The sequence below is a fragment of the Budorcas taxicolor genome, chromosome 8 (assembly GCF_023091745.1).
Source record: "Budorcas taxicolor isolate Tak-1 chromosome 8, Takin1.1, whole genome shotgun sequence".
Classification (NCBI taxonomy): domain Eukaryota; kingdom Metazoa; phylum Chordata; class Mammalia; order Artiodactyla; family Bovidae; genus Budorcas; species Budorcas taxicolor.
Genome location: NC_068917.1, coordinates 53,802,947 through 53,827,868, shown reverse-complemented (window position 1 = coordinate 53,827,868; position 24,922 = coordinate 53,802,947). Strand labels below are relative to the sequence as shown.

Here is a 24,922-nt window from a genome sequence, read left to right as displayed (position 1 = left end):
GTTGTTCTCTCTTTTGCTATTTATCCATCCAATAACTTATCCTGAGCATTTTAGCATGAATGAGAAAAAGTTTAGGAATTTTGGACACTGTTTTCAAATATATAAAAGTTGCCATATGGAAGAAAAATACCTCTAATACACTTTTCAGAGGTAGAGCTAAAACAACAACATATACAAATTATTGGGAGACAGGTTTCAGCCTGATTTGAGAAGGAATTTTTACCTTTTGCAACTTTGCAGGGATGGAATGGTTTATCTCACAATAGTTAATGTCTCACTTAGTGTGGTTAGTTGGCTAAGCCAATTTCTTTGGACATGTGTTGGAGGGGGTTTGTACATTTCAGAGTAAAGGACCTTCAGTGTTTCTTCAATACTGATTTTTCAGTCTGTTTTTCTTTCTGTCTGCAAATATGTGCTTGTTTTATTGCCTGCCACCATGGGGGAAGCATGATCTAGTTAGACTAGCCACCACCTAATCGCCCCCGCTAATATAATTTTGATATTTGTTTGAATATTACCTCTATGACCTTGGAAAGTGTATACAAATCGCCTATATAAAAATATACTAACAACCTCAGATGTTCTTATAGGAATGTAATCTGTGAGACAGAATACTGCTTGAAGGTAGTTAGGGCACCTGTCTACCCTATCAAATCCTGGCTCTTCCACTTCCTAGGTTTCAAAGTTATACATATCAATTAACCTTATGAGCTTCATCAGCTGCATCTCTAAAATGGGGTTAATGCCATCCTTACCAGTTTAATAGTGGATAACAAAAATAACACTAGTGCAAATGCCTAGAGTAATGCGTGGAGTGGCTTCCCTGGTGGCTCAGATGGTAAAGAATTCACCTGCAATGCAGGGTTCGATTCCTAGGTTGGGAAGATTCCCAGGAGAAGGGAATGACTACCCATTCCAGTATTCTTGACTGGAGAATTCCATGGACAGAGGAACCTGGCGGGCTACAGTCCACGGGGCGGTAAAGAGTCTGACAAGACCAAGCAGCTGAGCATGCGCGCACACACGGTGCTGGGAGTATACTAGATTTTAAGAAATAATTTGAATCTAAATAGAAATAGAATGAGATATCTCCAAGGTAACTTTCTGAATAATCATTAACTGAAACAATGATCTGATGACTGAGTATAACAGTATAATGATCAATGTTTCCTGTCAACTTTGACGTTCATGCCTTCTTTCACATCCTTCAGTTCAGTTCAGTTCAGTTCAGTCGCTCAGTCGTGTCTGACTCTTTGCGACCCCATGAATCGCAGCACGCCAGGCCTCCCTGTTCATCACCATCTCCCGGAGTTCACTCAGACTCACGTCCATCGAGTCCGTGATGCCATGCAGCCATCTCATCCTCTGTCGTCCCCTTCTCCTCCTGCCCCCAATCCCTCCCAGCATCAGAGTCTTTTCCAATGAGTTAACTGTTCGCATGAGGTGGCCAAAGTACTGCAGTTTCAGCTTCAGCATCATTCCTTCCAAAGAAATCCCAGGGCTGATCTCCTTCAGAATGGACTGGTTGGATCTCCTAACAGTCCAAGGGACTCTCAAGAGTCTTCTCCAACACCATAGTTCAAAACAGATGTTATATGTTCACTCTCAATTTTGTAAAATCCATTATATATTACAGTTTCTCTTTGATGTCCCCATAAAATACTTTCTGTTAAAGCTGGTCACCACAGTGAGTTACTCATATATTGTGCTAACATTATTCATCTTTCCAGCTTGAGTTTTGATACTTAGTAAAAGAAATATTGAACTAGAGGAAGGGAAAAGAAAACAACCATATCCTCCAAGGAGTGTGTTTTGCAAATGTGTTGTTGGAAGCTTGAGGTGGGAGAAAGCTGGGTGAGCATGTAATGATCTTTCCCCTCTGCTCAGGATCTTACCAAAAGCTCTTTGTGGGATTCCAGGAGCACCACAGTCAATAGGAAGTCTCAGTGAGTATTTCTGAATGTCTGTCTTTAAGCATCTTTGGCTTCTTTTCTTTTTTAAACTGGACTGGGAACCAAGGTTTAATTGGGTCAGAAAAGGAAAAAAAGAGAAGCGTGTCCCACAGCAATATTTTTCTTTTGTTAGCAAGAATGACGATTATTTATTCTCCTAGTTTTCCTGTTTTTGGCAACAAAATCTCACCTTAATGCCTTTTAAGAATATAATGAAACATGTGCTATTGCAGCAAATTAACCATTTTGTGTTTTTTAGTGTCAAAAAAGCACATATGAAATAATAAGTATCATATCTTTTCTGATGTGAAATTTGCATTAAAAATTAGGAATAAATCTGTCTTGACTGAAAGAAAGACTTAGAGTGAAGACCAGATAGTTCTTTCCCTTAGTTTTTTTTTCCCCCAAATGTTTCTCAGATGGATCGTTCTGGTTTCTCCCTAACATCCTAAGTGTTCATCAAAGCAGTAACAATTTGAGAAGGTGTGAGACAGGAGGACAGGGCTAGAGAGACCAGATAGAGAACTCACATTTTTGTACACTTGAGACTCCTGGATTTTTATTATTCAGAGAATATTTGAACACCAACCAGGCAGATTATTCTATTTTGTTTGTAGTGTTTTATGGACCTTTCCAGTTATATCATCAAATTGACTATTCTTATAGCCAAAGGAGCAGAATTCAAAAGCATCTGTACTCTACAAAGGGGTCATTGATGTCAGGCAGGTGGAATATGATGGTCAGCTGGCAGTCAGCTGTGTTTGAGATGGCCTTTTCTCTGAAGCTCCCATCAAGGTCTCTCTGTGCAAGCCTGCCTCTAGAATTAATGTGCACATGTCTTTCTTCTCCCAAAGGTTCAGTAGTTTGTGCTCATGCAGAGTGGTGGGTTATTGCAGCATGAAATTAAACAATAATTGTAATTGTACTTTCTTCCCCAAGGACCTTAACGTTCTGGAGATATTCTTTGAATGCACTTATTTTGACTTGCCCATGGCCACTTGTGCACTTGAGCAGGGCATGTAACCATTTAAAGAGAGCTAATTTCAGCCTTGAACATTTAGGGATCACGTGGGCTAATGAAACTGATTTGTAGGCTTGTCCAGAGACATTCATAGACTCATTTGTAGGCATCTACTTTGCATAGTTCAGGAACCTTTTCGTTTAATTGATCCGGAAGAATACAAATACAGTTAAATCTTATATATGTTGTGTGATCACACAGCTAATTAAAAACAAAAACCAACAACTGCTTTTCAGTTAGCTTAGGGCATACACAGTAAATGACTTACATGCGTATCTGGTGCTCGTTTTTCTATGAAAATAATTGTAGGGCTGTAAACTGTTTCTCTAAAAGTGGGGGCCAGATGTAACTGATATGCTTCCTTTACAGTAATATATACACATGTATATACATATATGCTTATAGTCTCTGTATTATTTACTGTTTCGTGCACTTTTTCTATCTTTGATCAGTGAAAAATTTAAGCATTATCTACACAACTTTAATTTTTCAAACAGGTTGAGAAGTTCAAATGGAATTAACAGTAAGTTTTTATATTTTTTTCATATTATTATTGGTGAGGTTTATGCTCCTGCTGAGATTTTTAGTTCTTGAAATCCTGTTTGTGGTTTTTGTCTACTATACAGAGTAGCAAATTCGGTAGAAAAGTAGAAAGTTTTTGAATGTCTTTCCCCAGATAAGTCAGGACTGATACTTGGTTTAAAATTTTTTGGAGTAACCAGTTTTCAACCATGATTTTCCAGTGAGTAAGAGTATAGTCACTGAGCTCATTTAGACTGCTTGACAACTCTTACTGTGATGTTTTAACACATTGCCCAGTAAGAACTCATGAGATTGTATGCAGATCTTTCCTTTGTGGCTTCAGTGGGACTCTGTGCCCCAAGTGGCTAAGTAGGACCAAGCCTGCTTTGGTGAGACACCTCCCTCACCAAAACCACTCTCTATAGCCACTTTCAGATGTTACCCCTTTCTGTCTTCTTGACCCCTTGATACAGATCAGAAACCTTCCTCTTCTGTGGTCTTGTTCCATCTCAATTTCTTGTGTTTTCAGTACATCCTTTGCAGTTGATTCCTTCTCCACCTACAAAAAATTTGTCATGGACAAAAGAAAGAAACAATCCTTTCCGTGATTTTACCTGGCTTTCAGACTGCCACTCCCGCTCCTTACCTCCAAATTAACTGAAACAGTGTTATTCCAGAAAGGAACAGTCTTTTCTGATGATCTTACCTTTTACCCAGCACCCCCAAAGGGAGGGAGTTTTATTCCTTTGCTTATGCAGCAGCAAAAAGCCAGAGACATCTGTGAAACTGGGCTCATTACGCTGCTTATTCTACAAAGTATAAAGTAGTTACCACCACGAGACCAAAGTTCTCCACTTTAATTCTGACTTTATGAAATGGCAGAACTGTTGGAAAGGATTTCTCTTGAGCCTTGTAATTTAGGACTTGAGCAGATAGAAGAGAACCAGTTGAACTTGCAAGAGGTATTCCCAACACACAGTCCTTCTGTAACCACACAAATCCCTTGCTGTCACCTTCCCTTCCACCTCCTTTGTTTCTGATATGTACCTCTTAATATGTTTTCATCATTTTGTTGTCATTTTTAAGTCAGTGAAGTAGTCTGCTAATAACTTGATATTAATAACGTCTTTATGTGGGCACTGCATCTTGGCAGGGAGCTCAGAGAATTGTGCTTCATGGATGTCGTGAAATGTGATGGGCAGCTGCGTGCCTTCTGCAACCCAGAGGTGTAATTTGTTCAGAGGAAATACGTCTTTGAGGCTAATATTACCTGTCTTTCTTCAATTCCCTATATAAATATATTTGGAGATATTGCATTGATGATTGGAAGCTGTCAGGATACCATGCACGATAATGTGGTTAAAGGATATTAGGCAATCTTTTTCGAAAACCGAGAAGCCATTCTGATTAACCTGTTCAATAATAACTTTGAAGGCAATATATTCATAAGTATGTATTTATCTTCAGCCTAGTAATTAAAATGTCAATCTTCTCTGTAATTTCAGAAATCTCAGACTCCTTAAAAAGCCCTCCAGAGCCTCACCATCATTATTCAGGTAGGATGCATGTACACGTGGACATATCAATGGAACTAAATGTCTGTGAGACTGCATTTGGAAACAAAAGCATTAATGAATTTGTGGTGTTGATATGGCTCCAACTTGAAAAGTTGTTTACTCTGATGAGAACATATTCAGGTTTCTTAACTTGGGAAAACAAGTTGTTAGGATTTAAGAAGTTTTGGATTAAAAAAAAAATGTTTGTATTGGTAAGTTCCAAATTGTAAAAGCGAAAGATGACCTTGAGATCTGAAAATTCCTTAGAGATCTTTGTGTTTTGGACTGGGGAGGAGACAGGCCTGGGGCTGGTTCTCTAAGGAGAGGTTTTGTACCCTTATTGGGCCCTCAGTGAACATAACCACTGAATGAATGCCAGCCCCTCAGGGGATGTTCAACAAAGACACCTTAAGGGATGTTATTAAACAAGACGTCAAGGGTCTTGACTCTCTTAAGCAACATCGCTTCACAGTGATTCAGTAGTCTTTCTTTCAAAGTGGGAATAATTGTACTTGCCCTTCCTGAGGAGCAATCTGCCAAAAGGCTAGTCGAGAATAAAGGAAACCCTTTGAAATGCAAAGTAACGTAACAACCAACTGCACTCATGCCATTGGGTGGTCTTTTGGGTATCATTGCTCTCAGCATTGGATTAGATACTACACGAGTGAACTTTTTATACACTCTTAAAGCTGGGTACAAGAGTACAAGTGTATTGGTGTGATAATTACCATTATTATTATATCAAGGTCATGTGTTCAGGGTTTGGTAGTAGGCTACCTTATCCTGAATTTTCCTCTGTAGTGAATAGTGTTTCAGTGGATTTCAGACTCCACATTCCGGGCTCTCATAACTGAGTGTTTCAGCTCAGCAGTAATCTGTTATTTTGACTCCAGCTGTCAGCTGAAGAACGTCTGGTGAGGAACACTGTAACTGACATTGATTCTGATCTGTTAGGATACAACTCGTAACAGGAAAATTCAGATCACTTGCTTCTAATTAAAATTAGTCTTCAGCTCTCTCTGGGAAAAGAAAATGAACTCTGAAAAATCAACAGTAGATGTCCCCACAGCCCACTGTGCACTAGATTTGATCTGGAAAAGAGAAACCAGAGAATGAAGACCACAGATTAAAATGCTCTTTAAAAGCAAGTTCCACATATGTATGGATTAGTGTGGTATTTGCTATTCAGGAGGGTGTAGGTGACAACCCTAGCTCAGGACTTACTAGATAATCTTATGTAATCTGTTACTAAAACTGGGATATTCTTCCTGCTTAAGGCGTAGTTTATTTTAAATACTGTATTATAGATACTGTTTTTGTTAAAGGAACAAATAAAGGGTCTTCAAAGTAAAATATTGTAGCATTATATGAGTATATTGATGGGGGAGTCTTTCTATAAATTCAGCCCACTGATGCGTACTTAAAATAGTAAATCTGCTTTTGTTTGCAGCCATTGAAAGAAACAATTTAATGAGGCTTTCTCAGACCATACCATTTACACCAATCCAACTGTTTGGTGAGTGCCATTTCTACCTTCTTGAGGTTGTGCCGGGGCAAAGGCAAAACATCTGAGTGAATCGAACATTTTGCATAATTTTAGTTGCAGATATTCTTTTACCCATGGTCGCAGTTTAGCAATATTAATTTCCTAAAATGGAAACTCTTATTAACTGGCTGGTATCTAGGCTCAAAACCTAATATACTATGGGGACAGGACTATAATAAGCAGCAGTTGGGGGAAAAAGCAATACTGTTGCACCTGGCATTCACTGATTTAAGGCTGGAAAAAGTAGAATAGAAAGAACCAACCAGTCATACCTAATAAACAGAGGAGAAAGCATTAAATGTCAAAACAGAAGAAGCTAACAGACATCTGAAGAGAAATGCTTGGTATATTGCTTTTTGTTTGTTTTGTTTCATGTAAACTAATTGCTCTTAGCTCAGAGAGCAAACGTGATTTTTAAAGGCTGGAGTAGTAAAAAAAAACAAACTCATGTTAGCCAAGGCTACCGGCATTTCTCTGTCCTGACAGTTGACAATGTAACAAGGGTCCCTGCACTGTCCTTGATCTTGATTTTCTCACATCCTTCACATAAGGACAGATCAGGTGGCTTCTGATCGTTGATGCAAATGCCTTCTCCTTCCACTTGGCTCCACAACTGGTTGTACAACTCAGTAGCTTTGTTCTAAATCTTCTAGGTATTTAGAACTCTAAAGAGATCTCCAGTGCCATTTATCTGGGCACCAAGAATAAACATTCAAAAGGATGTTACTAAGCATTACCTAGACATGTTCTTTGGTAAGCAATTAAATGCAGGAGTGAGCAAATAGATTCTTTTCTTTGTAAACCAGTACAGTGTTTTATAAGAAAAGCCATTTGAAACTGAGGTATAAGGAGAACACAGGCCGGACAGAAGTTTTATGTAGTATGTTACCTCTGTCAGGAAGTGTTGCACACTATATTAGGTGGAGTCTAGGCCCCATAAGAATGGCTCCCTGTTCAACAGCCTACAAGTGGAAGCTGCAGAGCAGTTAGAGAACATGTGGGCGTAAAATCTTTAAAGCGGGATTGGGTTTGTAACTGCGAGTCTGCTTCACATTAGCCGCGTTACCATAGTTAATTTTTATAACCATCTAACGAAGTGACTCTTTTAATAACACTTCCATTTTACTGATGAGCAAAGTGAGGCTTTACATAACTTGTCCAAAGGCACAGAGAAAGGAGGGAAAGGTTCTGGGGTATGACTTTGCTTCTAGCTTTAACCCGTCTCAGTGGGGTAATATCACCCCCAAGGGAGCAAAAACGTATTTTTATTTTCGTGTGTAAAGCACAGATACACACTCAGAGTTTATAAACAGATATACAGTATATCTTTGGTATTAAAATGTCAGGGAAGGGACAGTTGGGGGAAAAAAAAAAACAGTTTAAAACAGCTCCTAAGCGGGATGATAATAAACACGGGGTTTAAACTGTCTCTTTAAGAGTACTTGCCTTTAACAAAAGAAGCACAGCCTTGATAATCTGATTTTATTTTCATCTAGCTATAACCTATAATAAGAACAACTTAATTCTTAAGTGACATCTGACACCTTGTTCATTTTCCCTCTCCGTCTTCACTGGACTCCGATACAGCCAGCTGTCTATAGCTGACCCTAAACAGATGCAATACCCATCCCCCTCTGATCCTTTGGGAAACTGAATCGATCCTTCTGAGTTGATATTTAGGAGGCCATTCATGTCACAGACATGAGTCTCATTGAACCCCTCCCCTGCATTTCTCTTTACAGCAGGAGAAGAAGTAACAGTCTACAGGCTGGAGGAGAGTTCCCCCTTGAATCTGGATAAAAGCATGTCTTCTTGGTCCCAGCGGGGGAGATCTGCTATGATCCAGGTGTTGTCCCAAGAGGAGATGGATGGTGGCCTTCGCAAAGCCATGAGAGTCATTAGCACCTGGTCTGAGGATGACATCCTCAAGCCAGGGCAGGTTTTCATTGTGAAGTCCTTTCTTCCTGAGGTTGTGCAGACATGGCACGAAATCTTCCAGGAGAGTACTGTGCTTCATCTTTGCCTTAGGGTGAGTCAGAGACCCAGAGCCCAGATGGACAGGTTGAAGAAAGGGAATCTGGCTCTGTCCTGGTTGAAAGCCATTACTTCAACCCAAGAGATCTTGAAATTGGGGCTTCCGTGATAGCTCAGTTGGTAAAGAATCTGCCTGCAATGCAGAAAACCCTCTTTCGATTCCTGGGTTGGGAATATCCTCTGGAGAAGGGAAAAAGCTATCCACTCCAGTATTTGGAGGTGATGATATTTTATTATTTTTAGCTTTTACTTTTGGAGTGGGTAGTGATGGAAGCTGAGTAAGGCTAAAAATCACACCTGGGAGGCCTCTAGTAATTCTGTGATCATTCATTAGTAGGCATGTGGTAGTAAACCAATATTTTTGTCAATGCTCCTTATTTTGCAGGAAATTCAACAACAAAGAGCTGCTCAAAAACTGATCTATACCTTCAACCAAGTAAAACCACAAACCATTCCTTACACTCCAAGGTGAGGAAATATTGGCACCTGGCCCTTCATCTTAAGTAGGGATTTTTGTCTATTTCGTTGTACCCCTGTTGGTCCCAAGAAATACCAGACTCATGGGGAAGTTCCCCATGAGCTTAATTTTGTTTTCTTCTTTAGATCGTTCTTGGAGACAGTAAAAAGAGAAGTAGACATCCCAGGGATGTTTGGTTTAAATCACTGAATTTACGTGAGTGGAAAAGAGCAGATCAAGCAGAGGCTATGACTAACCTCTCGATTATGAAAGCAGGCAGATCTTGGGTGTTGTTACTAATATCCAGAAACATTATGGCAGGAAAACACTTATATTGTAAGCATAGTTTCCTCTCCTAATTATCTTATAAAAATTAGGAACTTTAAAGGAATGAACTCTTATTACTTTCACCTGAGTGTTTCCATGCACTTGGATTCACTTAGCAACACAGCTCATAGTTCAGTGCTGAGGACTTACAGTAGTTTTATTGTTCCATTTACAAGGAACTTCATAGAGCAAGGCAAGGAAAGTTGAATCCAGTACTCATAAGAGTTCCTCGAAGAGCAGGGAGGTGGGTGAGCGTGGGGAAACCTCCAAATCTTTGCATCATCAAATCTTTTCGGTAGAAAGGCAGGGGTTACTCAGTCAAGCTAGGACATCTCTGTTGTTCTCTGTTCAGTAATATAACTCCTGCCTTTGCTGCCTGGTGCGAAAACAGTGACCTCTTTTCCCTCCTCATAGGTTCCTGGAAGTTTTCTTAATTTACTGCCATTCAGCCCAGCAGTGGTTGACCATTGAGAAGTATATGACGGGGGAGTTCCGGAAGTACAATAACAACAACGGTGATGAAATTGCCCCCAACAACACCTTGGAGGAGCTGATGTTGGCTTTCTCCCACTGGACCTATGAGTATACTCGGGGAGAGCTGCTGGTTTTAGATTTGCAAGGTGATTGATAGCTGAGGATTTGATAGAACAAGCATGAGGCAAAGTTCAGGAAACATGGACCAGGGATTGCTTTCTCCTTGTCATTGTCACCTACATTTGCCCCTAGCTCTTTCTTAAAGTCACAGTTAAGATCTTCCAGTGGAGACATTCCTTGGCAGTAGGTACTTTTTTTTTTTTTTTTTTAATTTGAAAACAGAAGATGGTATCTGTTTTCTGAATTTATTTACTGTTTGTGGAACTGTCCTAAGTGGGTAGAATCAGGCAGGTATCCTGAGAGATCATGTGAGAACCAGGATAGGTCATGTATGGAGTTGCTCTGTCTAGCTTTGAAGCATGGTAGGGCCATTTATGTCAGAGACATTGTACAGTGATGATCAGGAGCAGATGATATAGGCAGGTGATTATCGGCCTAGAACTTAAAGTTATCTAAAATGTTAATCTAAAGGGGAGCATGATTTTTGTACCAGATTTCTAGTTTTATGGCTTTTCTTTGGACTTAAGTTCACAATAACACTTAGGCATGCATTAATATGTATAGAAAAGTAGCAGTTCTGGTCACTTTTCATGATTTCGGGCTCAGTACTTCAGCAGTTTATAATTTAGCTTGCTCTCTTTGCTATGTACCTTGATACAGCAAAGTACAGACTTGGTCTGGGACAGGCAACACAGTGCACTGTTATTTAATGGAAGGCTTTGATCAGTGCATCGCTCTACTAGCAACACCTCACATGTGACTTATAATCCTGCAGCACGAAACGAAGTATCTCTAGCAGGCTTTCCTTGAAGGGACAGAAGGAGATATGTATTAAGGTCAAAGTTTAGTCCCTGGGCTCACTGACTGGGACTTTGGTTTCAAATAAGGGATTTAGCCCAGGAACTTTCATAGAAGTTATCTCATTTAATCCCAGAAGCAGCACCTCGAGGTAGATATTATGGGGAATTTATGTCCTGAAAGTTTAAATAACTTGCCCAAGGTTGCACAGTTACCTAAGAGGGAGCCAGGATGCAGGCTTAAGCTGGTTTGATCATCCATGCTCTTTCTTTGTCACTGTCCGTCTTTTATTTCTTTGTAAGTTTCAGATCCATAAGAATATTACCATGTTCTGATTCCTTTTATTTATTTATTTTTTTTAAAAATCTGGTCTCTTCCTTGTCCTCTCTGGCTTTTCCATTTCTCCAGATCTGGGATTCTGTGTCGAAACCAGGCTTGAAGGCTGGAGACAGATGAGATGAGCAGGCAATCCTCGTGAGATGAGCAGGCATTGTGAGCAATGTCCGCTAAGACTGCAAACCCATTTTGATTGAAATTTGTGCCGTGTGCTCAAGGATGTGTCTGTGTGACACATAAGTTCAAATGACACATAAGTCCTTTCATATCTGTGCTGCTCACAAGGTTGAGTGATATTTCTAACCCTCAAACACAATATTTTAAGAAGCAATATAAACAAAGTTAAAACAGTCAAGATGATTCAGTTTTAAGCCAGCAAGTACATGATCCATGTAAACCCAGCACACTGATGCCCTAGGCATCTGCTTTTGTAGCTCATGTTGGGGAAAGGTTGATTGTTTTCATCTGTACTTGAATGTCTGTGCTTTGAGGTTTGGGTGGAGATGTTTAAAAAGTAAAAAACAAACCAAAAAACAACCAAAGAAAAACTTTAAGGAATTAATGATGACTCTTCAGTGTGTTTTGTATTCCACTTGAATAGGTTTTTGTTTAATGATGTTTATGTTTGGGGATTTTTATGTCTCTTAGTAATCCAAAGTGACATTAAACAGAACAAATACTGCGTTGATAGTCTTGGGGGGAAAAAGGAATTAACTTTATTTTTTCGCTGGGCAATTATGTGAACTGCAGAAATAGGCCACTCCAAATAAACTATGTCAAAACACTGACCTTCAAAGAAGGGAAGAATGGACATCATAGAATGAGCATGAAGAAATTGAGATACTTATTGGAGTGTTTTGCCAATTGTTTAGCCCTGAATTTATGGAAGAATGTGAATCCTATAATAGTAATTATAAGCAGTTATAATACTGCTGCTACTAGCTAACATTTCCTAGTTATTTTGTGTCAAGTACTTGGCTAAAGGCTTATGTGCATTAATATATTTAACTCAAACCAGGTTGGAAAGGAAAAATGGGAGAACAGAATGTAGTCTTTAAATATGATAACAAGTTTTCAGTTCAGTTATGTTTTATATTTAATTGTGTAGTATTTCTAGTCTTTGGAGAGACAATGTGCATTGTCTGGGTGGCAGGGAGTGGAGACTGAAAGGCCAGTAGTCAGCCGCAGTTAGGAGAAGTTCTGAAGTCATGGTGCTGGGGCTGACTCCTGGCTCCACCATGAATTAGCTGCCTGACGAGAGGGCAACCACTTTGAGTTCCACTTCTTCGTTTGTAATTGGGATAAATCATGTCATGCACTTAATTCACAGGGTTGTTCAGGGGCCGAAATGAGGCAAGTTCCCGACACAGTAAATGCAGTTGTTCTCAGGGTTAATCTCTGTGTGGCTTGTTGACATGGCAGTTACTCTTCAGTGGTGGGCAGTCTCCTCTTAACTGTGTAGTCCTGGTGGTAACTTAAAGGACATCCCAGCTTCTGCCTTTGTAGAATGAAGCCCTGGTCAGCTTATTGTGGCTCCCTGTTGCTTTGAGGGAAAGAAGGAATGAGAAATACTCTGCCCATTTATTCTTTCAGTTTCTGCTTTTCTTCTCTTTATTTTATCCCAGAGAGTGCCAGTCATAACTCAGCAGCTGCCACATCAGGCCAGGAAGCTGAATTTAGGGAGAGGCTTGACCAATTTCTTTTTTTTTTTTCTTCTTTTTGTTATAATTAAACTTATTTTTTTTAATTGAAGGATAATTGCTGTACAATATAGTGTTGGTTTCTGCCAAACATCAACATGAAATGGCCATAGGTTTATCTATGGAGGCTTGACTAATTTCTGATCACTTGTAATGATACTGTAGTATTCCAGTCTCATTCTCTTTAAAAACCCTACATGTGAGAGCCTGAATCATCATTATTACACATGAAATCCAATATTTTATTTCCAGCAATAGGAATGAAAAACAATTGTATTTAAAATTACACTGGTCTGTGGCATTTTTTTTTAAGGCTCGACACAAAGAACTTTGGGGGCTATTAATTTTTTATTCAACAAAGCCATTTTCAGTATAAGTCAGCCTTAACCGCGGCATCATCATGGTACATTCTGCTGCTACAAGGGAAGTAGCTTCTTTCCATAGATATGGAAGTTCACTAATGTATCCCAAAGCGGTTGGGATCAGAATGTAAGTCTCTGAGTTTCTCAAAAGGGTGTGCTATGTGTTGCCTGTACATGGGTATATACTCTGTTAATGCCAGTAAAGAGATACCACTGGAATTTTTAGATGTTAAAATGTTTTATTTCTTTCACATTTTCCAGATATCTAGGTGTGTGGGTGGGCTTCCCTGGTAGCTCAGACAGTAAAGAATCTGCCTGCCATGCAAGAGACCTGGGTTTGATCCCTGGGTTGGGAAGATCCCCTAGAGAAGGGAATGGCAACCCTCTCTAGTATTCTTGACCGGAGAATCCCATGGACATAGGAGCTTGGCAGGCTGTAGTCCATGGGGTCCCAAAGAGGTGGACATGACTGATTGACTCACACACACACACAGTGTGTGTGGGTAGGGTAGGCACCTGTGTTAAGGTTTGCCTATCAAGTGCCTCCTGGGTAGCTGGGAGAGGCGGAGAGGGCGTGGTGGCACAGCATAACTGGTTCTCTGAACTGCTTTCTGTTCTTCACTCACTGCAGTCCCCCTTCTGCCATTCATGGGCCTCAATAGATGTGTTTAGTAGTTGAGCTTTGAGCTGTCAGATTGGGTTTAGGGATGTAGAGGTTTGTGGATGCTCTTCACCCTCAGTCTTAGAGGAGGTTCTGTTCATTAGGAAACGGTACCTCAGGAAAGTGAGATCATTAGAGCCTGGTTTTACCAGTGGTAAGAAAATAGAACTTTATTAACAAGAGCTTTTGATAGAATTGTTGTTTTGTTGCTCAGTTGTGTCTTGACTCCTTTTGCGACCCCATGGACTGTAGCCCGCTAGGCCCCTCTGTCCATGGGATTTCCCAGGCAAGAATACTGGAGTGGGTAGCCATTTCCTCCTCCAGAGGTCTTCCTGTATCTCCTGCATTGGCCGGCAGATTCTCTACCGCTGAGCCACCAGGGAAGTCCCTTGATAGAACAAAGACACTAAAAAGAGCAGTCGACGTGTTTCACCTTCCTCTCTTTTGCTAAGCAGTTAGTACATGCTGGTTCATGTAATCTTCTCAGTAACCTACAGGATAAGGCCCATGATTATTCACACTTTCAGATGATACAACTGAGACACAGAGAGATTAAAGAACGTGTCCAGATTATACAGCTAGAGGGTGATGAGGATGTGAGTGAGACCCGGACCCTTTGACTTCTTCCTATTTAACAGGCTACAAGACTGAAAATAAATGGAAGCTGGTATGATTTTGTTAGACTTTTTTCCCCTATATAGTCCCCCTTTCCCCAATTCTTTCATTACTGTGCATATCTCCAACTTAAATTTACAATTTACTCAGACATCAGCCTAAAGCTTTCATCCTTGCTGGAAGCTGTAGGCATAAAATCAGGTCTGAGCTTAAACGTGTGAAGGATTTGTGGCCTTCACTCTCTGTGGGTCATACATGGGATGTCTGTTTGTTTGTTTACTGCATAGTGCTGGTTATTTACTAAAATAGTTAAACAAAGTTGTTTTTTTATTTACTGCATGTTTGCTATATAGTTAGGGTCCTGCTATGCTGTTTCTTCTTATATCTGTAATGAGAAAACTATTAAGAGCCCGTGTTCTTCCTATGACTTTTTCTTTAAAAAGGAAAGCACATTTGCATACTTCCGCGTGAGCCTATGTTTCAGACTCATTTTCCCTTTTCTATTCAGAATCAGTGCCCAGAGAGATTCTAAGCTAGGGGTTCTTAAAGGGTCCCTGGGTAGAAGTCTGAGGGTCTGTGAACTTTGATGAAAAAACAAAGTTATACCTTTATACTAACCTATAGCTGAAAGTTATCATTTCCTTCAATTATAATGGAGACAACAAACCACAGTGGGATTAGCAGTACCCATGACTGTTTGCAATAGCAGTTACAGATGTTAACATGGCAAATACAAATATTTTTCTCAAAATACAGATTGTATTTTTATTACTTGAATGTTACAGTGTTACTAGGTTTGTGGTTGATCCTGTTAGCTAATGTGCTGATAAAGAAGCACATGTATTGCAAAACTATTTTTAAAATATTTTAATCACTGTACTTCAATATCGTGGTTTCCTTTATAATCTTACATATTCAAATTATGCATTTTAAAACATTATTCTGAGAAGGGGTTCCCTTAACTTCATCAGGCTGACAGAGTATTATGATACAAAAAAAGTTGGAACCCCAACCTTCACCCCCCCCACACACTTAAAACAGGTTATTTTCCTAAGGATGTCAGTTTCTCAGGGGAATGGTCTATAAATTATAAAGATTACATTTTCCTGTGAAAGGTGTCAGCATATGGTATAGAACATGATAAAAACCTTTCTTTTTTAAAATAGTTGTTAGAAACTTTTTTTTTTAACCAAATAGAAACACATAATAATGTTTTACATTTTATATGATTTTAAGTAGATTTCCCAAGAGATTGGTCTCCTCCAAGCCAAGAGAACCAGTGCTGATTAGAGTATGGTCTCAGAAATTGCTGGCTTATGCCCACGTGGTGCACTCAACCCGTCTGACTGGCTCACTTGTGAAAATGCTCCCACTGGAAGTCAGTCTCACCACCACTTGCATTTAATAACAGAGATTCACTTTGATGTTGATACCTGTTTTGATAAATGTTTGGTTTAAATTACACTTACATTGTCTTTTTATGCTTTGGTGCCATTTTTTAAAGAAGTAAAATTTACTGAAGGATCACATACATTCAAGAAAGTGAACACAGCATAAGTGTTCACCTCAAAGAATTTCCACAGCTGAACACATGTGTGTAACCAGCACCCAGATCAAGAATGTAGGCTGTTTGTATTCTTCTGTTTGTAAACGTTGTAAAAATAGCATTTGTTGTGTGTCTGTGATGGACCACAGGTGGGTATCTGCAGAACCACACAGTACCTTGCCCCTTGCTGAGCACTGATGGACTCCATCTAAAGAGACCATGGACTAGGGGGAGGGACACAGGCTCTGGCTCAGCTTGAATCCTGTTAGACCTCTTGTGGTCTATGCAACCTCTGACAAATTGCTTAATATCTTTGAACATCAGTGTACTCATTGGTAAAATAAGGCTATCAGCATACTATTACTTTTCTTTCATGATTGCCAAGAGTTAGAAAAAATAAAATTAGACTGTCTAGTGTATACGAGTGATAAATGAATGATGGATGCCATTATGAGTAACTGTGAACACATCAAAATGCACTCATTTGTAGCCTAGAGGTTTATTATAGCGTAATAGAGGGGGTTGCAGGAGATAGTGCATTAACTAAAGTTTTCAAACTTGCTTGGACAATTTTTATAGCATAGTAAATTCACATGGTGTTGGATTTACCACAGTGTGGATGTAGGTTTAAAGAAAGGAAATAAAACTTGGTTTTTATTTTCTTGAATTTCTGAAAAAGTGAAACTCCCCATTTACTAAATGAATTTTCTTTTTCCTTGGAGGTGTTGGAGAAAATTTGACAGATCCATCTGTAATAAAACCTGAAGACAAACAGTAAGTTAATTTATCATTTAGAAAATTGCATTTGACACATCGTACATGATTTCTTACACATAATTTTTAAGCGCTTATATATCTTGCCTAGATCCTAGGACGATTTTGAAGCAGGTTTTATCCATGTCTGTATCTATATCCCCAAATATCTGTATCCAGATATGATAAAATACAGTAAGATTTAAAATACAGTTTTGAAGAATGTATAGCTTAGGAAATGGAGGCCGAAAAATAAGCAGAATATGATTAAGTCTGGAGTTGTTAGTACACAAAAATGGAAATTGTATAAAGACCAATGCTGTAGCCAGAACTTTGTTGCAAATTTGACTCTGAGTTTTCTAGTATCCCAGACAAAAGAGAAATATGGGTAAGTTCAGCCTCCATAGGCTTTGACATGAAGACAGTATCATAGGAGAGACAGTTTGCTTTGTTGTCTTCACAGTGGGGTCATTGTATTCTTGTCATGGGTCGTGTCTTCCATCACATGCTGGGGGCAGAAAGTGTGCTATTTAGTAACAGCAAATCTATGAGAGGCCCAAACAGTGGGGCTTAGATATGGCGTCATCAGATTGTCTATTAATTCAGGACGGTAAATTATACAGAGAGAGGCGTCATCTGCCTGTCCTTTGAATTCCCATGGACATTTTACCCCATGAGCAGGCTCTTGGGAGGACTTGGCAGTAAAGGATCTGAGTTGGTATTAACGGTGGAGTGAAAAGAAGTGATGATTAAGGAAAAAAGTGGTGCTTAAGGATGGATCAATATAGAAAAATGACAGTGGTTTTCAAACATAAACTTGCATTGTAATCACCCGGAGAGCTTGTTAAAACACACTTTGCTGCCCTTTACCTCCAGCTCTTGCCCCCGGTTTCTAATTCAGTGGGTTTGGGATGGGTTCGCATAATGTTGCAAGTTCCCAGATGATTCTAATTCTGCTGGCCTAAAGCCCACACTTTTGAGAACTGCTAACATATGACATTTTAATTTCTTAGTTGTCCTAAGTGTCTAAACTAGGTCTGTTGGTTGTGTGTGTATGTATATATATACATATATTTATAAAAATGGGTGATTTCTATATGACGAACTCTAAAAAATTTTATTTCCCTCCCATGGACTTATTCACTACTTTTATCCTATATTCTTTTACTGAATGATTTAATCTAAGTATGGTACCATCTGTAGGTGTCTCTACAAGGAAGTACATCTTAAAGTGTATTAGCTGTTTCTTTGAATCAGGTGAGCTAGAGAAGATAAAAGTGAGCTATATTGCTCCTCTGCATCCAAACCCCATGGTATTTGACCCTGGAGTTCATGTTGTAACCCTTAGTGTACAGATAAAGGCTTTGCTATTTTTTTTTAGCTAAAAATATGTATTATTTCTTCAGTGGTCCTTTATGCCCAAGAGTTTGTAGTAGAAACTTTGTATAATTTTGCAGTGAAAATTTTTGCATATATAATGAATCAAATTTATGTATACTTTATGTATATCATTTATTAAATTTTGACCTTGGTATGTATATTTAATATGACCTGAATATTTCCAACTTTTCAAATTCTAAGAAGATTATATTATTCCTCTTGACAGTTGAGTATTTAATTGCATTCTATAAGCCAGTGTGTCTCAATTTCTATTAGGGTCACCTATGGGGTCGAACAGAGTTGGACACAACTGAAGCGACTTAGCAGCAGCAGCAGCAGCAGCAGAGAACTTTGAAAAAAAAAAAAAAAAACTGCTCAGAATTATCCTCAAGTCAGAATCTCAGGATGGGACCCTGATGTCTGTATTTTTCAAAAGTTTCCCATGTGGTTCTAATGGGCAGTCAGGATTGGGAGCCTCTGTCTTATAGCAGACTTTTTTTTAATGACTTGAGGATGGGAACACTGGACACTGATAGGTTGGTATCACTATAGCCTGTCTGGTTTTGTGGGGTCACTTAGTTTTGGTGCAGTTATTCTTCTTCTTCATGGTGAAGATAATAAATACTATTTTCTCACAATGCGGAGAATTACATCTGATTAGTTCAATGAGGCTCACGTTTCTGGATGCCTCTTATATATTAAACTTTTGCTACATAAAGCATGGGCCAGGACCAAGAGCGTCAGCATCACCCGGAAGATGGTTAGAAATGCAGCCTCTTGAGACCCTCCCTTTGTCGTTGTTCAGTCATTCAGTCGTGTCTGACTCTTTGTGACCCCATGGACTGCAGCATGCCTGGCTTCCCTGTCCTTCACCATCTCCCGGAGCTTGATCAGATTTATGTCCATTGTGTTGGTGATGCCATCCAACCGTCTCATCCTGTCATCCCCTTCTCCTCCTGCCTTCAATCTTTCCCAGCATCAGGGTTTTAAAAGACTCTTGCTAGACTTCCTCAATCAAAAATCTGAATTTTCAGAAGATCTTCACGTGATTTGGTGTAAATAAAATTTTGAGAGGGACTTCCCTGGAGATTCAGTGGTTAAAACTCCATGCTTCCACTACAGGGGGAGCGTGGGTTCCATCCCTGTTCAGGGGAACTAAGATCCTGCATGCTTCACAGTGCAGTCTACAGCCCTCTGCCCCACCAAAAAAAAAAAAAAAAAAAGTTTGAGGAGCAAGTGCTGTCACGTGTTGCTTATTTTACTCTTAACAATAACCTTAGAAGGAAACGTCTGCAACCCCTGTTCACAAATAAGAAAACTGAAGCTCAGTGGAGATGGTAACTTGCCTGTGAGCAGAAGAGGGTCAATGAAAAGGAATGATCCTCTACCAAGAGGGAAGATATTTTGTGGTGCAAATTCTGATATTGTCTCTAATGCCTGTTGTCTCATAACTTTCCCCAGCATGTGAACTTTGCCCTTGCATGCGAAGACCAAATCATTACACCTTCTTTCCCAAATCCTCTCTGGCCACTCGCCTTGGTTCCTCACTCAGGTCACTGACCCTCAGTGGAGGTTGCCTCAAGTGTTATTGGTAGTTTGGGATTGCATCTTTTTTTTTTTCCCACTTACTGCATTGATGGTTTCAGGCATTTGACAAGTATGAAATGATAATGATGAGATGTTCTTTAGTAGATCTCTCTATGTACATGGCACTAATTAGCATTTCCTCGAATGTGAAACCAAGTTACCACCTGCTTTGCTGTGCTGTGAAAAATCTGGAAAACAGTTGTATATTTTTTCAAGCGTGGTTGTCTGAGACTGCAAGGCTGTAGGCATGGTGTTTTAGTTAGTGTCCCTACAACCTTCCTTCACTCTCCACTGCTCAGGGAGTGGTTGAACCCCTGATACATACATATTATAGTAATTTTGATTCTTTTGTCTTAACTTTAACAAAGCTCATAGAGGGAAATGATTTCTTTTACAGCTTTTATCTGAGAATCAGTGTTATATTTCCAAGTTGGGAACTTTCATGCTTTACTGGGGGGAAAGAAATGGTAGTGTGGAAGGCAAAAGAGTGATATATTCCAGTAGGGTCATGCCAGAGAGACTATAAAAGGAATCCTGCAATTTTAATGACTCAAAAACCACCTTTGTTTTTCACATTATCAGCATCATAGAATTCTGGTACTAAATACTGTGTGATTCTACTTCTTTGCTACATTTGGTTTCACCTTAAAGAAGTGATGCCTTACCATGTGGACTGAAAGAGGAATAGTTAACAAAAGGCGGCTTATGCAGCCTGGTAAACACTGCAAGAGCCGTATTGTGTAAGGGCGATTGAGTGACCAGGAAAGTTAATCCTGGGTGTCTGCCCATGTCATCTTCCCAAGAGGTTTCCTCCACCTACCCGCCTCAGAGCAAAGAGGCAATCTGAGATCAAACTGACATCAGCCCTCGTTCTGAGCTTGGCACATCTTCAGAGCAGCTACTGTTATTCTGCCAAAAGGAAGTGGAAATTGAGATAAATGTTTCAATACTCAGATGGAAAAAAGAAGTCCATTTTTACACCACGTCCCTTTTGAAAAACCACATTCCTTAGAAGCAAAGTTTATTGTTTCCTTTTGTGATAGTTTGCTTTTCTTTTTTCTTTAGACGTGGTATTTAAGAGCGGTAATTGAGTTCAGATTTTAAAATGTGCTGTTTTCCACTCAGCATGTCATTAAAATAAAATATTAGCTTTCATAAAGTTTCTTTGGAGGTATTCCTGGTGTGCTGTGTTCCATGGTGTATAGCATGTCAGTCCAAGAATGATAGTTGTATATGATCTAATAATGGGTAAACTTTGACCCTGGAATCTATTATAATTTTATAATATTATGAGAATCTATAATAGATCACTTATAGAGTGTTCAAAATGTGCCTAATATATATGATTCTGTTTGTAATTCTGTCAGCTAAGTTTACTTCCACAAAATCATTTTCTCCTAGTTGTCACGTCTTTTCACTAAGAGCCCAGAAAACTGCCGTAGCCGTTTGCAGAGGAGAAGGAGCTATCGAGAGAGCCATGAATCCTGGGTGTTGGGTTTTGTTGGGCTTTGTGTTTGAGGACATTAATTATGGTCAGAACAGTATTTGGGTTTGAAACAATGCACATCAGTCTTTTCAGGAGGGGTGCTCCAATAGCAAATTTATTTTATGGCATACTTACCTTTTGGGTTTTCTAGTAGAACAGTTGGTAGTGAATGTCATTCTCTCACCCCATATGCATGAGAAAGGGTCTCACTGTATTTTGTTTTACTGTGGTACATAGAAAATTCACTTTTCTATCAGATTAGTGTGGAAATGAGTTTCACAGTAGGTCTTGGAGTTGGGTACAAAGATTGAAGTGCATTTGAATTTTAAATGTGCAGACCTAACATTGTTGCTTCCCCAAAGTGCTCTGTTCTTTGTTGGTTCCTTCAAGTTTACTGGGTTACTATGGGATACTGTTCAGTATCGGAGAGAATCCTAGTTGAGCTCCTTTTTCTTAGCTGTGATCTAATTGATATTCTGATATTTCCTCTAGATCAAGAGGAATGGTGTTTGGACCAGCCAATTTAGGGGAAGATGCAATTAGAAACTTCATTGCAAAACATCGTTGCAACTCCTGCTGCCGGAAGCTCAAACTCCCGGGTATGCCACAAACAATTCTATTTTTCTCTAAGTAAATCTCTCATTGAGCAACAGCCATTGTAACCTGGGATGGAGTAGAAAATCTTAATCACTTTTTTATCTCATTCGCAGTCGAGGCCTGACTTTCTGACTACAAATTTTTCAAGTCTCTAAAGGGATTAAAAGGACAGAGATTTACTTCAGGTTCTGCCAAAATGTGATAAAACAACATCAGGCCCAATGCTTGTCACAGTCTCTCTAAGGGAAACGTTCCACCTACTTAATTGGGGGTAAAATTGGATGGAGGCAGATTCCCCCCACCGTGCCCCCACCCCTTGGATCTTGTGTGATGCCCGCAGTATTTCTATTCTGTTCTTATTTACTCATTGGACATTTGGAAGGCTGGGGCATGGAAGGAAGCACCAGCTATCAATTAAAGTAGTGCTTTTATGATAAAAACCTACCCCTGTCAACATATATTACAAGACATGTTTTTAAAATCTGATTTGATAGTGTGACATGCTTTCTCTAAGACTAGTAGACTTAGCACAGAAAAGTATTCCTAACATATAAGGCAACAGCCAGAGGTCTGTGGGCCCCAAGTTGGCAGCCCCAGCTCTATCGCAGTCTTTCCTCTTATCTCAGAAGGGACGCTTTATGTCTGTCTCAGCTCATTCCCTGTTTCTCTAAGGTTGTACCACACTTGTCCTTAAAATGGAATTTCACATCTTTTAAGCTGAGTAGCCCTTCCAGCCTTATCATAAGTGATTGAACCCCAAATTGGGAATCAGTAAAAGATCAACATCCGTTGTAACTTGGGATGAAGTAGGTGAAAATTTACAGCAAAGAAAGGCCATTTCTAATCTTGTTGGAGTTGAAGGTAGGAGTTGCTCCTATGGGCGTGATGCCGCGGAGACAGGGATGGGTAACAGCTTCCAGTTCCAGCAGGGAGTAGCTTGTCAGCTGGGGAAGTTGTGGTGGGGACGTCAGACTCGAGCGGCACCGAGAGTGGGGTCTCACTGTCATCTGGCGGGTGCCCAGGACTCCTCACAACCATACAGCGGAAGTGGGCAAAGAGAACAGTCCTTGGCACGTTGGCTGAGCTGCCTCTTGACCTCCTCTCTGACTACAAATAGTCCAGGAAGGAGCGGGGCCTGGACTGAGCCACATCCAGGCCTCCAGGTAAGGGTCCTCCTGGAGGCAGGAGCTGACACGTATCTCCCAGCCTATGATCGCAGGCCAGAATCCAGCTCATTAACTCAGTGTCCTCAGGTGCTGACCTCTTCCCACCTCTGATTCATTGTTTCCGGGGCAGGACCACTTCTTGTTCTTGAGGACACAGGGGCTATATCTGATCAGCCAGGATTAAGGGAAACTTTAGGTGTAACTCACTGCTTCCCTCCAGTCACCTCTTCTGTAGGATTAAGATTCCTCCATCCCCTTCCTTCTTGCCTTTCCCTACCATGGTGGCTTTTGAATCATTCAAGAATTCCTCCATTTCTAGATCTAATCCTTATTTCCTTTCAAAACCTTAGTTAACATATTTAAATGGAAATAAGAAATATCCTCATTTACTCGAACATTTGGTAATTTGAATTTAAAAAAGCTTAGCTCAGAAAACAGGAGTAGGGGTGATTTTTCTTTTTGTTTATATTTTACTGTTTTTTTTTGTTTTTTTTTTTTTTAAGAGAAGTCATCTCAGAAAGTGTATAAGAGCATGGGGTCCATAGGTTGAGCTCACATCCCAGAAATGCTTTGTACTAATTTTGTGACCTTGGGCCTCATTCTCATCCATGAGCTGGGAATGATAGCACCTACCTCATAAAGGTGGTGTAAGGATTGAAGAAACGTAAAAAGTGTTGGCTATTATCAAACTATAGTATGTATTAGTTTTATGTCCAGATAGTGGCCATTTAATATTAAAAAATTATAAAGGAATTTATATTTAAGCTTAACAAATTTAATCAACATGGTATACCGTGATATCCAAACATTTAAAGCTCACTGTCCTCCTTAAGTTCTCCCCAAGGGTTGCCCTTGTTAATGATTTCTTTAGGTAATTTCCCTGCTGAACTAAAGAAGGAGGCTTCAGGAAGCAGAGGATTTGGTCACTGGACAATGCTTTTAGAGGTTCAGCCAAACCTGAGGTACATTTTTGTTGCAGAAAACTGACCACTGATGTCTCAAGTCCACCATTCTGACTGAACAGTCTGATTCTGCCATCATTCAACAGTGAAAATGCCCTGTTTCTAGTATGGCCTCACTTAGCTCTGGCCAGGTCACGTCTCAAGGGCACTATGTATTGAGCCAAGCAACCGAGTCTTGCCACAGTGAACACAGCCTTGGGGAGTTAAATACATGTGTGCCTGGTGGGGTATACCTTGAACAGGGTTGAGGGTTTGAGTTTCACACATAAAAGGGAGCAGAGTCTTCTCTGAGCACTTGGCCTAAAGTCCAGTCTATCTGAACATCATGTTCTTAAGGTTTCCCTATCACTGTCTTAACTGTCTTCCTTGCAGACTTAAAAAGAAATGACTACTCTCCTGGAAGGATAAATTCTGCCTTTGGACTTGAAATCAAAATAGAACCGGCTGAGGAGATTCCAGAGGGGGAAGAGGGTAGTAATTCTCCAGAAGACCTCACACGATTGTAAAAAAAAAAACCAAACAAAAAACCAAAAAACAGAAAACAAAAAAACAGAAGTAAGAAGATGACAGCCTTTGCTCTGCCTTCCATGAACTCTATGGTAACATAGATTGGTGATATAACATTGATGATGTCAGAGCCTCTGCCAGAATGGCCTTATCCCAAGGGCCTTCTGGGACGTGCCTTCTGAGTCTCAGGTCTCTCTTGCCCAAGGACTTCCCTGTTGTTTGATGAATGGGTTTTCCTAGATATTGACCCTTGTGCAGGGTGCTTTGCATGTGCAGGGTTCATCATGCTCAAGTGGCACAGGAAGACATTTGCATGAATCAGCTGGGAAAGCTGCTCCTTCATACCTCATTCCTTGGTGCAGAATGCTGGGCACTTAAAGAACCAGGCAGATTAATTTATTTTCTCACTCTGTGTGCAGACTCTAACCTCCACTGCTATTCATCACCTAACTCCCAT

The 24,922-nt window shown here is 39.9% G+C and overlaps 1 protein-coding gene across 1 annotated transcript in view; it reads left to right on the top strand.

Annotated features, from left to right (window-relative positions):
* TRPM6 (transient receptor potential cation channel subfamily M member 6) overlaps positions 1–24,464 on the top strand; it is a 101,571-nt gene extending 77,107 nt beyond the window's left edge. The window contains exons 30-39 of the mRNA XM_052645402.1: positions 1,888–1,946; positions 3,471–3,496; positions 5,001–5,051; positions 6,502–6,567; positions 8,340–8,626; positions 9,017–9,099; positions 9,830–10,035; positions 16,750–16,801; positions 21,726–21,832; positions 24,331–24,464. Coding sequence (XP_052501362.1) covers positions 1,888–1,946; positions 3,471–3,496; positions 5,001–5,051; positions 6,502–6,567; positions 8,340–8,626; positions 9,017–9,099; positions 9,830–10,035; positions 16,750–16,801; positions 21,726–21,832; positions 24,331–24,464 — 1,071 coding nt within the window. The remainder of the gene's footprint in view (positions 1–1,887; positions 1,947–3,470; positions 3,497–5,000; positions 5,052–6,501; positions 6,568–8,339; positions 8,627–9,016; positions 9,100–9,829; positions 10,036–16,749; positions 16,802–21,725; positions 21,833–24,330) is intronic.
* The last annotated feature ends 458 nt before the right edge of the window (positions 24,465–24,922 follow it).